We start from the raw sequence: 14933 nt of genomic DNA, 5'->3' as shown, positions 1-14933 counted from the left end.
TTAGATCATCTTTGAATCAAGAATACTTTCTACGAAAGGACTTCGAGACTCTTCTCAAGATTTCTCCCTTGTGGCTAAGGAGTAGTCACCCTGCACCAGCGGGCACCATCTAAGAACTCTGCGGTTTGCTGCAAGTCCTTCCTCAAGGAATCCGACAGCCCAGCTCGACGAGAACCGGCTTCCCTGGCACCTCTGACCTCTACCCACGTCGTCAGCTCAGCTGAGATCTGTGGGTGTGACGAGACCTCGAGGGACCGGCCATCATCAAAACCTGCACGCTTTCTTAATCAGCACGACCATCGAAGCAATTCTCTGGTGAGTGCTCTGGGGTCCGAGAAGCCCCGACCCTGAGCCGCTCCAGCACCGAAGTGCAGTCTCCCAGCATCTCCACGATCTGCGTGGGGCCCTTCTGCTCGCTGCTCAGCAGGTTGTCTGGTCACTAGCCGCTGGCTTGTGCCCTTCTTTGACGACATCCGACAACCAACGCTGCTGGTCTGGTTGCTCCAGACTGGCCCTTGCTTCCATCTTTGAGAGAAGCACCCCGGACCCTCCTGGTCCACTCAAGACGCCATTTTAGGCCCACCCCGTGGCCCTGAAATCTGCCAAGGCTTGTTGCCCCAATCCTGGGCCCAGCGACGCCGACAGCATCAACCTTCGTGGGACAGCTCGCACCTCCATCCTGGTCGCCGACAACGCCTCCTGGTCGTGAGACTGCAGAGCCTAGCGTCGCTCACTCACCTAGTCGAGGTGACGGCCAACCGGTGCCTTCCTGGTACCCTCTGACTACTGGCTAGTAGTACGAACTTGGTCCCCTCTGCTTTCAGGTATCAACGATCTCTGATCCAGGCTTGGGTCTCTACGAACTATTCAGCACTGGTCGCCGGCCAGCAACTCCTTTTCTTCCGGCTCCTGGCTCGTCAGCGAAGACCCCGACGCCTGTAAGACTTGTGCAGCCACAGCCCTCGTGGCTAGGTAACTTCGGCATTTCGGTGCCTGCATAGCCTCCTTACTCTAGGGTCCCGAGTCCCTCGCTTCCGACTTGCCTTATCGGGTCCGCCCGAGACCACTAAACTTTCCGTGTCCTCGGACACTTGTTTAAATTGTGCACTTGAAGTATTTTCCTAAGAGTTTTGGTTTGTGCTTAGTACCCTGTCCTCATAAAGAGTCCAGGGCTGTTGTGATTCTTAATAAATATTCTGTTTATTTTCATAACACTTGTGTGGTGTCCTTTCACTTGGGGTTCAAGGGGTATGTGATGGTATAACAGCTGGCTTAACACGCCCTCTAGAGTTTAGCCCGAAGACTGCTCGTATCCACGCTACTAGGATAGCTGGTCTAAGTTGACTTACAACCAATCACCATAAGGGTCGTTTGGAACGATACATAGTGGTCGCTAGAATAGCGAACGCTGCATATCGGGCCAACTTCTCACATTGGTGAGCAGCGGTTGGGATTTGAGCTTGCTGTTGTTTTACCACGCGCATCCTAAGAACATCTTGTGAAAGATCGCATAAGTACTTCAGGTACATATAACCTAGCTTAGAATACTCTGAGTTCTACTGAACCAGCTGTTGTAGCTCTTCAAGGCTTAGCACACCTTGGCTGCAACTCTTAGCAAGGGCTCAGTATGTAAACCCATAGTGTAGGTAGGTGCATCACTTACACCACACTAGAAACAGCATGTCGGACAAAGGCGGAAACTCTGAGTCTCCCCTCGTGTCAGTCGACCTTCCACAGGTCACCTCCAGATATGCTGCGCTTAGCTTTCATGAGATGCGACAGATCTGTACGTCTCGAAAGATAAAGCAGGGTGCAAACCCTACCATTCCGTTTCTGATTGGTCTCTTGGAGACTTATGATGCCAGGAAGGCGGGTAACACCGACCATTCTCATCCCGAAATGGAAATGCCTCCCCTCGAGGGAACCCGAGGTGACCCTGACCTTATCCATCTCTCTGCCGAGGGCGAAGAGGAGGACGAGGAACCAGAGACATCTGGGGACGAGGCAGACAAAGGTCCAGTCATAGTTAGTCAGCTAACTCAGGACAACTTAAGCCGGCACGAGATTGGTACTAGGAGACCCCTGGGGCCTCTCTCGGGCCAGCTTAACATTGGGAACGGACGAGTTAGGTCTCTGTCGAGAGGCTCTAACAGATCCGCTAGAACCAATGGCTCTCGAGGTTCTGCTCGAAGAGGGATGACATCACCTCAGAGGAGAATGTACGAAGCAAAGGAGCGGGAAGTCAATCTGCGGATCGAAAGGGAAGAACTTGCCCTAGCCAAAGAGAGACTCGCCTTTGCTCGAGAGCAAGAGTTGAGTGGGACGATTCCCACTGGTGGCAGCATTCCCCCACGGGAACCCAGGAGTTTAGACACTAAGCACCTGAATAAGATAGTGCCCCCCTTTAAGCAAGGGGACGACATCCACAAGTGGATTACTGCTTTGGAGCGGGCCTGCACTGTACAGTGCGTCCCCCAGAGTCAGTGGGCAGCTATCTTGTGGCTCTCCTTTGAAGGTAAAGGTAGAGATAAGCTCCTCACCACAAGGGTCGAGGACGCTAACAATTACCAGATCCTGAAGAACACACTGATTGATGGGTTCGGCCTAACCACTGAGCAGTACAGGTTGCTGTTCAGGGATACCCAGAAAACTCAGTCTCAGGACTGGTCTGATTTCGTTGATTGTGCCACTAAGGCTTTTGAGGGCTGGTTGCTGGGCAGTAAGGTTACTGATTACCAAGGATTGTATAATTTGATCATGCGAGAACAGATTTTAAACAATTGTCAGAACCAGTTGTTGCATCAGCACCTTGTCGACTCGGATCTGACCTCTCCCCAAGAATTGGGAAAGAAGGCAGACAGATGGGTCAGAACAAGGGTTAAGCAAAACCAGGGCCAGAACCAGGGTGGTCAGAAGAAAGCAGACCAGAAGGGTAAAGATTCGAAAGGGGAACAAACTGACCAGAAGTCTTCGACAGGTCCCCAACAACCCAAAGAGGGGGGGGTCAGGCTTCCCAGAAAAAGAAGAATCAAGAAGGTCAATCGAAAAGGTGGTGCCAATACTGTAAAAGTAAAACTCACTAGTTTAGTGAGTGCACCAAGAAAGGAGGGCAGACTCCTGCTACTGCAGCCCCTACGGCACCTGTGCCCCCTAGTACAGCCAGCAGTAGTAGTGCGCCTCCCAAGGGACTAGTTGGGTTAACCTTGGGTTCTGAGGGGTGTGACGGCTTAGCTGGTACACTCACTCAGGCTGTCCTTGTCTGTACAGGGGATGTGGATATATCCCCTGATGTCAGTCCCAATACTTTGGGCAAATACAGACAGACGCCTTTAATAAATGGAAGAATGGCTCAGGCCTATAGGGACACTTGTGCCAGCGTCACCATGGTGACGCCTAACTTCGTGGACCCTGGACAGATCATGCCAGGTACAGAATTCCTGGCGACCAATGCCAGCAACGTCACTACCAGTCATAGTATGGCGATTGTTGCTTTCTCCTGGGGAGGGGTAAATGGCCAGAAAAAGGTTGTTGTTAGTTCAGACCTCCCAGTGGATTGTTTGTTGGGCAATGATTTGGAGTCATCACGATGGTCAGAAGTGGAGCAACGGACTCACATGGAGATGTTAGGCTTGCCAGCACACGTGTTTGCTGTGACCAGGTCACAGGTCAGACGATGCCCCACTGAACAGGTGCTGGATCCTGGAACAACGGACCAGACACCTCCCAAGAAGAGGAGCAGTCGGGTTAAGGCTTCGCCTTCCCCCTTGCCCCAGGTTGAGGATCAGGACTCAGAGGAGGCTGACCTCCAAGAATTGCGGGAAACTGAACCTAAAGAACTCGAACTTGATCAAGTTGAGTTTCTGGGCTCAGGGGGACCCACACGAGAGGACCTGGGGAAGGACCAGTTAGGCTGCCCTTCTCTTGAACCCCTCAGACAGCAGGCTGCTGCTGAGGCTGCTGGGAACGCCACAGGTACCCACAAGGTATACTGGGAAGATGGACTCCTGTACACTGAGGCAAGAGACCCCAAGCCTGGCATGACCAGGAGGCTGGTCGTCCCCTTGTCTCAGCGTGGTTTCCTCCTTACCTTGGCCCACGAGATTCCCTTAGCAGGACACTTAGGCCAGACGAAGACGTGGGACAGGCTTGTCTCGCACTTTCACTGGCCTCACATGAACGAAGATACCAAGGAGTTTTGCCGCTCCTGTGTCACTTGCCAAGCCAGTGGTAAGTCAGGTGGCACGACAAAGGCCCCCCTTATACCAATGCCTGTGGTGGGGGTGCCCTTTGAACAGGTGGGGATTGACATCGTCGGTCCCATGGAACCACCAACAGCATCAGGGCACAAGTTTATACTGGTGGTAGTGGATCATGCCACCAGGTATCCTGAAGCTATTCCCCTTAGGACCACTACAGCGCCTGTTGTGGCAAGAGCCCTAGTTGGAGTATTCTCCAGAGTGGGCTTCCCTAAGGAGGTCGTCTCCGACAGGGGTGCAAACTTCATGTCGAGCTACTTAACTGCTATGTGGAAGGAATGTGGTGTCAACTACAAATTCACTACACCCTATCATCCACAATGCAATGGGCTTGTTGAGAGATTCAACAGGACCCTGAAAGGGATGATTCACGGACTACCTGAAAAGCTTCGGCGTAGATGGGACGTCCTGATCCCCTGCCTTTTATTCGCTTACAGAGAAGTCCCACAGAAGGGGGTTGGCTACAGCCCTTTTGAACTTTTGTACGGGCATCCTGTGAGAGGACCCCTGTGTTTGGTGAAGGAAGGATGGGAGAGACCTCTCAAAAAGCCTGCAACCAGCATAGTGGACTATGTGCTGGGCCTCCGCTCGCGGATGGCTGAGTACATGGAGAAGGCATCCGAAAACCTTAAGGCCAGCCAAGAACTCCAAAAAGCTTGGCATGACCAAAAGGCTGTCTTGACTGTTTATCAGCCCGGACAGAAGGTGTGGGTGCTGGAGCCAGTGGCCCCGGCAGCACTCAAGGACAAATGGTCCGGGCCCTACACCATCCTGGAGAAAAAGGGAGAGGTCACCTACCTGGTAGACCTGGGAACTCCCCGGAGCCCCCACAGGGTGCTCCATGTCAACAGGCTCAAGGCATATGTCGACAGGAAGGACATGAGTTTGCTCATGGCCATGGATGAGGGACAGGAGGAGGAGAGTGACCCTCTCCCCGACCTGCTCACTCAGAATCCTGACGATGGATCGGTAGATGGTGTTGTCTTTTGTGGCAGCCTCTCCGAACATCAACAGGAGGATTGTAAACAGTTCTTCAATCCTCCCGGCATATGTTCTCTCTAACACCCAGTCAGACCAATTGGTGCACCCATGAGGTTGACACTGGTGACAGCTTGCCCGTGAAGAGTAAAATCTACCGGCAGCCAGATCACGTTAGAGACTGCATCAAGAACGAAGTGCAGAAAATGTTGGAGCTGGGAGTCATTGAACCCTCGGACAGCCCCTGGGCTAGTCCCGTAGTTCTAGTGCCGAAACCTCACACCCCGGGCGGTAAGAAAGAGATGAGGTTCTGCGTAGACTACCGGGGTCTCAATGCAGTCACTAAGACTGATGCCCACCCAATACCAAGGGCAGACGAGCTTATCGATAGATTGGCTTCGGCCAACTACTTAAGTACGTTTGACCTGACAGCTGGGTATTGGCAAATCAGGTTAGCTGAGGACGCCAAGCCTAAGACCGCATTTTCTACCCCTGGTGGGCATTACCAGTTCGTGGTGATGCCCTTTGGTTTGAAAAATGCACCTGCCACCTTCCAATGGTCGGTGAATCACGTTCTCACTGGGCTGGATGACTTCTGTGCGGCGTATCTTGACGATATTGCTGTCTTTAGCTCCACCTGGGAGGATCACCTGGTCCACCTGCGGAAAGTGTTAGAGGCTCTGCAAGCAGCAGGTCTCACTATCAAGGCTACCAAGTGCCAGATAGGGCAGACACAGGTTGTATACTTGGGCCACCTCGTCGGGGGAGGTCAAGTTCAGCCACTGGAGAGCAAGATACAGTCAATCAGGGACTGGGCTCCTCCAACCACCCAGACTCAGGTTCGAGCTTTCTTGGGCCTGACTGGTTACTACCGGAAGTTCGTCAGAAATTACGGATCGATTGTGACTCCGCTCAATGAACTGACGAGCAAGAAAATGCCAAAAAAGGTTCAGTGGACAGCGAGCTGTCAAAAAGCATTCGATGACCTAAAACAGGCCATGTGCACGGCACCTATCCTCAAGAGTCCAGACTACTCCAAACCATTCATTGTCCAAACAGATGCTTCTGAGTTGGGTGTGGGAGCTGTTCTATCTCAACTGAATTTCGATGGTAATGACCAGCCCATTGCTTTTATAAGCAGACGGCTGACCCCCAGAGAGAAAAATTGGTCAGCTATAGAGAGGGAGGCCTTCGCTGTGGTGTGGGCCCTGAAGAAACTGAGGCCATACTTGTTTGGCACTCATTTCAAAATTCAGACCGACCATAAGCCCCTCTTATGGCTAAATCAGATGAAGGGTGAAAACCCCAAACTGCTTAGGTGGTCCATTTCCCTACAGGGGATGGACTTCACAGTGGAGCATAGACCTGGCACTGATCATGGCAATGCAGATGGGCTCTCCAGGTATTTCCACTTAGAACAAGAAGACTCACCTGGTCAAGGTTAGCTTATTGTCCCAACGTTTGGGGGGGGGTCATGTAGGAGAGTAGGGTCTGCAATCCTATGATCACCCGGACTTTTTGCTTTTGTTTCACTGGTTTACGACTTTCTCGGGCTGTGGGCCTGCTAATCAGACCCACAGCCTAGCTGTTCTCTCTATAAATTGATGCGTGTACCTTAGGTGCATTACCCAATTGGAACTGGGCCACCCTGTCAGACCCTGTAACTCAGGGCATCGGTGTACCTAGGGCCTACCAGGGGCTGAAGCATGTATTATGCCACCCCAGGATGGCCATCTAAATCTGACACAACTGGCTGCACGACAGCTGGGGCAACGTAGCGTACCCGCTCGTTGCTTTAGGTATAGTAGCCCTATATCTAACCATACAATGGACACCCGAGTTCCTATCAGACACTCCTATGGCAGGCCTTGACAATCCTGAAGGCAGAGTGCTTGGAATCGTGTGAATTGGGTTCTGGCCCGAGCCGAGCCCGGTTGCAGCTTGCGGAACCAAGACCCAATGGCTGTTCCATGATAACGCGTACCATATCGGTAACTTCGGTATTGCGTTATCAAGACATGTCGAGTAAGGTGTCATACGAATCGGGATGCTACCCCCTCACCAATTCTGGCGACGAGGTTAGCATTCCGCCCTTCTAGAGGGACACGACATGTATGTAACTGTGAACCCCGGTTAAAGTTAACTAAAGCCTCAGCTCCACAAAATGGATGCTGCCACCACATACACGAGTCTGACCTCCTGCTGCTGGGAGTCCTTCCAAGCGAGGAGAGCTTGGACAAAGGGTTTCCTGTCAAGGGCGGTGTTCGCACCGTCCCAGACAGGGTTTGTGTATTCTGGGTAGGTAGGGCTTTGCGAGAAGGTGACTGCGGAGTGGCACCCCGGTGCTCATTACGCATCTGCCGGTCAGAACCAGTTCCAGGGGCGCCAGCCCCTGACCTGGGGACGGTCCGGCAGGGGAGAGGGGTGTAACTACCCCCCTTCCTGGTCCCACCCTTAGGGCAGGACCAAGTCATGTACCCACCCCTTTCTTTAGGATAAAGGCCGGAGCGGGGACCCTTCCGAATTAGATCATCTTTGAATCAAGAATACTTTCTACGAAAGGACTTCGAGACTCTTCTCAAGATTTCTCCCTTGTGGCTAAGGAGTAGTCACCCTGCACCAGCGGGCACCATCTAAGAACTCTGCGGTTTGCTGCAAGTCCTTCCTCAAGGAATCCGACAGCCCAGCTCGACGAGAACCGGCTTCCCTGGCACCTCTGACCTCTACCCACGTCGTCAGCTCAGCTGAGATCTGTGGGTGTGACGAGACCTCGAGGGACCGGCCATCATCAAAACCTGCACGCTTTCTTAATCAGCACGACCATCGAAGCAATTCTCTGGTGAGTGCTCTGGGGTCCGAGAAGCCCCGACCCTGAGCCGCTCCAGCACCGAAGTGCAGTCTCCCAGCATCTCCACGATCTGCGTGGGGCCCTTCTGCTCGCTGCTCAGCACGTTGTCTGGTCACTAGCCGCTGGCTTGTGCCCTTCTTTGACGACATCCGACAACCAACGCTGCTGGTCTGGTTGCTCCAGACTGGCCCTTGCTTCCATCTTTGAGAGAAGCACCCCGGACCCTCCTGGTCCACTCAAGACGCCATTTTAGGCCCACCCCGTGGCCCTGAAATCTGCCAAGGCTTGTTGCCCCAATCCTGGGCCCAGCGACGCCGACAGCATCAACCTTCGTGGGACAGCTCGCACCTCCATCCTGGTCGCCGACAACGCCTCCTGGTCCGTGAGACTGCAGAGCCTAGCGTCGCCCACTCACCTAGTCGAGGTGACGGCCAACCGGTGCCTTCCTGGTACCCTCTGACTACTGGCTAGTAGTACGAACTTGGTCCCCTCTGCTTTCAGGTATCAACGATCTCTGATCCAGGCTTGGGTCTCTACGAACTATTCAGCACTGGTCGCCGGCCAGCAACTCCTTTTCTTCCGGCTCCTGGCTCGTCAGCGAAGACCCCGACGCCTGTAAGACTTGTGCAGCCGCAGCCCTCGTGGCTAGGTAACTTCGGCATTTTGGTGCCTGCATAGCCTCCTTACTCTAGGGTCCCGAGTCCCTCGCTTCCGACTTGCCTTATCGGGTCCGCCCGAGACCACTAAACTTTCCGTGTCCTCGGACACTTGTTTAAATTGTGCACTTGAAGTATTTTCCTAAGAGTTTTGGTTTGTGCTTAGTACCCTGTCCTCATAAAGAGTCCATGGCTGTTGTGATTCTTAATAAATATTCTGTTTATTTTCATAACACTTGTGTGGTGTCCTTTCACTTGGGGTTCAAGGGGTATGTGATGGTATAACAGCTGGCTTAACACGCCCTCTAGAGTTTAGCCCGAAGACTGCTCGTATCCACGCTACTAGGATAGCTGGTCTAAGGTTGACTTACAACCAATCACCATAAGGGTCGTTTGGAACGATACATAGTGGTCGCTAGAATAGCGAACGCTGCATATCGGGCCAACTTCTCACAGTGCCGAGTGTTGCTGTGGTGATGCGATAGATAGAGTGAGGGCGATAGATAGATAGAGGGAGGGCGATAGATAGAGGGAGGGTGATAGATAGAGTGAGGGCGATAGATAGATAGAGTTAGGGTGAAAAATAGAGTGAGGGCGATAGTTAGTAGCGTGCACTGACGTCTGGTGGTGTGTGTGAATGGTAAATTGTGCAATGATGGCTGGTGGTGTGTGTATGCCTGGTGAAAGCGTGCAGTGACGGCTGGTGGTGTGTGCGTGCCTGGTGAAAGTGTACACTGATGGCTGATGGTGTGTGTATGCCTGGTGAAAGTGTGTACTATGTCTGTTGGTGTGTGCCTGGTGGAAGGGTGCACTGACGGCTGGTGGTGTCTGTGTCTGGTGAAAGGGTGCACTGATGGCTGGTGGTGTTTGTGTGTGGTGAAAGTGTGTACTGATGAGTGATGGTGTCTGTGCGTGGTGAAAGTGTGCACTGACGGTTTGGTTTTCAGTGTAGTTGTGTGTGGTTGTGGGTGTTTTTGTGTGTGGTTGTGTGTGTGGTTGCACTGTAAGGCATTCGCGAGCATGGCAGTGCTAGAGTTCACACCTTTCAGTGAGAGGCTTTGGGGTAGAGGTGTGCCAGAAAAAACTCATAAACGCCAGATTGCAGCATAATGTGTACTAAAATAGATCAGCCTAACAAAAGTGTGTAAAAGACAATACATAAAAAATAGTTGTCTAACAATTAGGTGGGTCGGATGGCGGTGTGTCTGCCTGCTAGAAGTGTGCACTGATGGCTGGTGGTGTGTATGCCTGGTGGAAGCGTGCACTGACAAACGGTGGTGTGTGTGCCTGGTGGAAGCATGTAAGTATAGCTGGTGTTGTGTATGCCTGGTGAAAGTGTGCACTGACCGCTGGAGGAGTGTGCCTGTTAAAACGTGCACTGGCAGCTGGCGGGTGTGTCTGCCTGGTGAAAGCGTGCACTGACGGCTGGCGGTGTGTGTCTGATGGAAGCGTGCACAGATGGCTAGTAGTGTGTGTATGATGGAAGCATGCACTGACTGGTGATGATGCCATTTGGACCTTCTGAAGTATTTAGCCATGCAGCACATTATCCTGGGTGCTACACCATCTACTGTTACTTCAGGTGCATTGGTTAACGACCACACACCCAAGGATGGGCTTCCGTGCTTTTTAATGAAAATATGAAAAAGTTGTGTACGTGTGTCATGTGAAAAAAACAGTGGAAGTGAGGGACGGGTAACAGGTAAGGGACGTCGCTACCAGTGGTGCAGCAGGTGGCGCCAGGTCAAATGCAACCAAATTGAATATGAAAAACAATATTAGATGTTCGTGACCGACCTCACGCTATATGTGGACCACATGCGGCTTGATTGCCATTTGACTGTAGGTAAAAACTCACATGGAAAAGGAATTAGTGCATCAGAAGTTCAATGTGATGAATCAAAAAGTTCCACAGTCAGAAGGGACAACATGCGTTACCTGTTTCTGTTGTATCTTTAGCCAAGAATAAAGAAAGAATATAGAAATGAGTCTTTGTGGACTTTATTGTGCATTGATTACATTGAAAGTTTGCTCTTCCTCGACCGTGATTCAGAAATAAAGTTTTGATGATTTTTACTTTAAAACTAGGGGATAGTTGGGCCGTTTTCCGTCCTTGCACATGTGCACATTACAGTGTCTGTAAGCCCTCAGTGCTCCGTACGGGACTGTCACATACCCAGCTTCAGGTAGGAAAGCACCTGGGGTGATTAATTCTTTAGGGCTGGTGTCTGCTTCCGATGCGCGCTGTGAAACGACCACCTGCCCCTGCTGGCTGGACGAAATGTCGAAGAAAAAGCTAATTTCCGATAAGCCTGCTACAAGGGGTGTCAGCTTGAAGGCAGAGCCATGCTCTGTGAGAAGATGTGTGGGCAAAGACGGTGGGGGCGCTGCGGTGACTGTCTGTGGGCAGAAGAGAGGCAAGGCCTCTGCCCAAAATCTGCCCTGAAGGGACATCCCGGGACTGAGAACGAGAAAAGGCCTGTTCAGGGGTTGGGGATCCCCAGAATGAGAGAATACAAGGCGAAAGGGGAAGGAGAAGCGTGCAACGAAAGAGGGAGTAAAGGTCTACTGAGAGAGCAAATATTGAGAGGCAGAGAAGGAGAGGACATGAAAATAAAGGAGAAACAAGGGGTATATAGTTTGCACGATTTGAATATGCGAAGGAGGTAGGGTGATGCGAAGGGAATGGACAGTCCAAAGATATAGAAAAGGAGAGCGGGAACATATGAAAACAGTGGAGGGAACGGGCAAATAATAAATAAAAAGGGAACGCAGAGAATATGAAGAGAGCAGAGGGAAGAGTAAACTAAAAAGGGAAGTAGCAAAGAAAAAAACAAGAAAAGAGATTGAGGAAGTGAGTGAAGTGGGTAGAGATAAAGTAGGGGAGAAAGAGGGGACTGAAGAAGAGTTTGAGAAGGATGAGATAAAGAGTGTGTCTGAAGAGAGAAGAGGGAGGGGAGAATGAAAAGGAGAGTATATACAAAGTGAGTGGAGAGGGAAGACAAAAGAACAGGGTAGATGAAAAGAGCAGAGAAAAGGAAAAATAAACAGAGACATGGAAGGTGTACTTAGAGAGGACACAAGAAAAAGTAGAGTGAGGAACGTGCAAGTGAGTGAAAGTGTATCTAAATGGGAAAAGAAGAAAGATGAATAAAAACAAAGTATGGAGAGGTGAATACATGGAATGCAGGGAGTACACCCATACTCTTGGGGTGAGAGGGATGACTGGATCTTAAGCTCGAGGGGAGAGGACAATAAAGGGAGAGAAGGGAAAGAACAGTGGCCTGGAGAGCACATGGGTTGGAGGGTGGGAGAGCAGGTTGTGGAGGGTGGAAAGTCAAAGATTGGTCAGTGTGTCTAGAGAGAATCGAATTTGGGAGGTGAGAAATAGAATGGGTAAAGTTCTATGCTAGGAGGCATACGAGACTAAGTGCTCACAGTTCAGGCAGACAAAAGAAAACAGGGTTCATTCAGGTGGGAAAGCCATTTGTCCAGGATCACCCGAGCGGCCTAGTGATGAAGCCAAGATCTCCAGAGTCTACAATTAGGTCACTGAGAAAAGTATGTTGCCCAGATGAGGGGATAGGAAGGAATACGTGATATAGAGGGGAATAGATATATCAAAATGTAAAGAAAAGGCGAGGACTAGATGTGAGGTGGGGGGAAGGTGACTGAGTGGGCTTACCAATTAGGAGAGTGGGTGTCTGTGGCACAGCAGTTTGGAGGAGAGTCGGAGGAGAAGGAAATGGGAGTCAGAACAGTGGAGCATTATTGAAATACAAGGGCAAATGGGCGGGGGAGGATAGAGTACCCGGTTAAAGATGGATGTGGGGAGAGAGGAGGGGTAGACAGCAGCGAATAGAAATCAACGAAGGGAAGTGGATGAGGCGCTGAGAGACTGGAAACAGAGAAGAGCAGTGGCGTAAATAAAGGTGTACAAAGACAGTGGGCGATGGAGAAAGAGGAGGGGAAGGGGTGCGAATGTGGAAAGTGTGTAGGTAGTGGAAGAAAAGTGAAGAGGCAAATGGGAGAAACAAGGAGGGTGGTGGGGAGGGAACAAGGATGTGGACGTGGTAGTGCAAAGGGGACAGCACACAGAGAAATGGTAGGTGGGAGGAAAAATCAGTAACACCGGTTGCAAACATCAGCTGCGTATGTTTGCCTCAGAAAGCCAACAAACAGCTTTCCAAGAACATGAGCCGAGGCAAAGAAAACGGTGCACAGAACAAACTGAAATGAACATTAGCAAAATGAGACATGTAACAGGGGACGTCTCCATGTGAGGTTCCAAAACACCAAAAGGAGGGGCTAATAAGCATAGTCACTAAACAAAAGAAGGCATTTATGAAGGGCAATAAAAGGAACCGACGAAAACAAGCTCTCGGCATTGCTGTGGTGGGGGCGGGGCGGGAGCGCTTTCCTTTGAAGTCTGATGCCGAGGCTCAGACAAATGGTGGTGTGCGAGCGGCTTCCTTTCAAGTCTGATGGGGGGGGGGGGGGCGGGGGCGGGGAAGCAAATGGTGAGCGCGCGCCTGGCGCACATACACTGGCCATAATCCGCATTCCAAAGCCCTCTTGGCAGCCTTTCCTGGAGCCCCTAGATAATTCTCGCCGAAGCAATGCGCAAGCGCATTGGCTCAGCAAGACCTAAAAAGGAGTGGTTGTGGAAAAACTTACACCCTGTGGCGGGCACCTCATGGTGCCTGCCACTGTGCATGGTTGGTAAGAGGGGACCCATGAGTACCTCCACGGGCACCAACCGGAGGCCTCAGGGTGATGAGGGGCCTGATATGTGCCCCCAAAGTCAGATTCCGACAGCAAATCCATGTCGGAAAGATTTATTTGGAAAGGCTGTCTGAATCCAGCATCGTAATCGCTAGGTCATAAACGCGGTCCGTAGAGACCTACGAATCGGCTCCGCCAACTCGGTGTCTACGAATGCCGTTAGGATATGACTCTGAACCTAGTCGGACAGTCCGAACAGTCTCCGACCATCGTAATTGCTCAGTCATGTTTCCGAATCAGTCAGAAACCAGACTTCCGAATCGGATTCTGATGAACCAAATGCCGTTAGGAACCTTTCCGATCGACATCATAATCGGCCCCTAAGTATCCTAACTCATTTATGTAAACCATTACCATATGTATGATGAAAATATTTGGTGATTAGCAATCCCGCCTTGAGATAATCCATAAGCATGTTAACTCTCAGGTAAAAGATCATGAATGGTATGGTATGGCAAAGAGGCCCATCATCGCCACAAAATATCTCCAGGTAGTATGTGTGATACAAATGCCATACATTATTCAATCAGTCAGTAATTCAGGCATATTTCCCCTCATCAGTGGTAAAAATAAATACATTCATCTTAATATTTTTGCACTATTTGTATTCTATTTTGTAAGAGTATTCCAGAAACTGCACAGTGCCACCAGCAACACACTTTTTCTGCAGTGGTTCTGAGAAAATCATCAATGAAAGAAATAATCTTTTGTAAAAATACCTACGTAATGAGGTGTCGAGAACAGTCGCAAAACAGCATCAACATGGCTAACAGCCTCTGGGATTCCTCTGTGTCATTGCTTAAGCATTCAATGAAAAGCTTTAAGCCACCCTGGGGTCCCAGCTCACAAATAAATGCCCACAATTTTGGCAGTAAGTCATCAAGGTGTGTAAGGCCTGGAAACAGGAGAGAAAAAGCCAAGCATTGAGTGTTAGTTGGACCAACTCTTTACTAAAGGGGAAACAAGGAAGAAGAGTTTTCCAGAAATATTTATGCTTAAGTTGAAATAATTTGCTAATTGTGACCAAAAAGTCCTAGGGAAAACACCTTGACAAACACAATCCACACACACATTTCTCAAGTTCTAGGTTTATTTTCACTTTAATTCTTTTTTTTTTTTTAAACAGATTTTATTGACAGATTGCACACATGGCGCAGCACTCCGCATTCCGGAGAGAACTGCAAATCAAGTACACAGCATCAGATGATTGGCAATCTATGTATCATTTGAATCAAATAACAGCAAAACCTACCAATTCTACACACCCCCGCCCCTTAACCCACCCCTTCCCCCAACTCCCCCCACCCGGATCCCACCCTCCCCAGCCGCACGATATGGTCTGACACTTCTTATAAACCATTGACTGATAGTGTACATACACCTTCCATCCTGGCCCCTTTATGAAGTCAC

General features: G+C 50.6%; 1 protein-coding gene across 3 annotated transcripts in view; it reads right to left on the bottom strand.

Moving 5' to 3' along the window:
• The window catches only part of UBE3B (ubiquitin protein ligase E3B), a 452538-nt gene that overhangs the window by 284294 nt on the left and 153311 nt on the right, over nucleotides 1-14933 (bottom strand). For all 3 annotated transcript variants that reach the window (XM_086943106.1, XM_086943107.1, XM_086943108.1), the window contains one exon: nucleotides 14247-14418. In XM_086943106.1, the coding sequence (XP_086799232.1) occupies nucleotides 14247-14418 (172 nt within the window). The remainder of the gene's footprint in view (nucleotides 1-14246; nucleotides 14419-14933) is intronic.

Source organism: Lissotriton vulgaris, chromosome 11 (genome assembly GCF_964263255.1).
Source record: "Lissotriton vulgaris chromosome 11, aLisVul1.2, whole genome shotgun sequence".
NCBI classification, from domain to species: Eukaryota; Metazoa; Chordata; class Amphibia; order Caudata; family Salamandridae; genus Lissotriton; species Lissotriton vulgaris.
The sequence above is the reverse complement of the archived record's forward strand: the minus strand, read 5'-3'. Positions and strand labels throughout refer to the sequence as shown.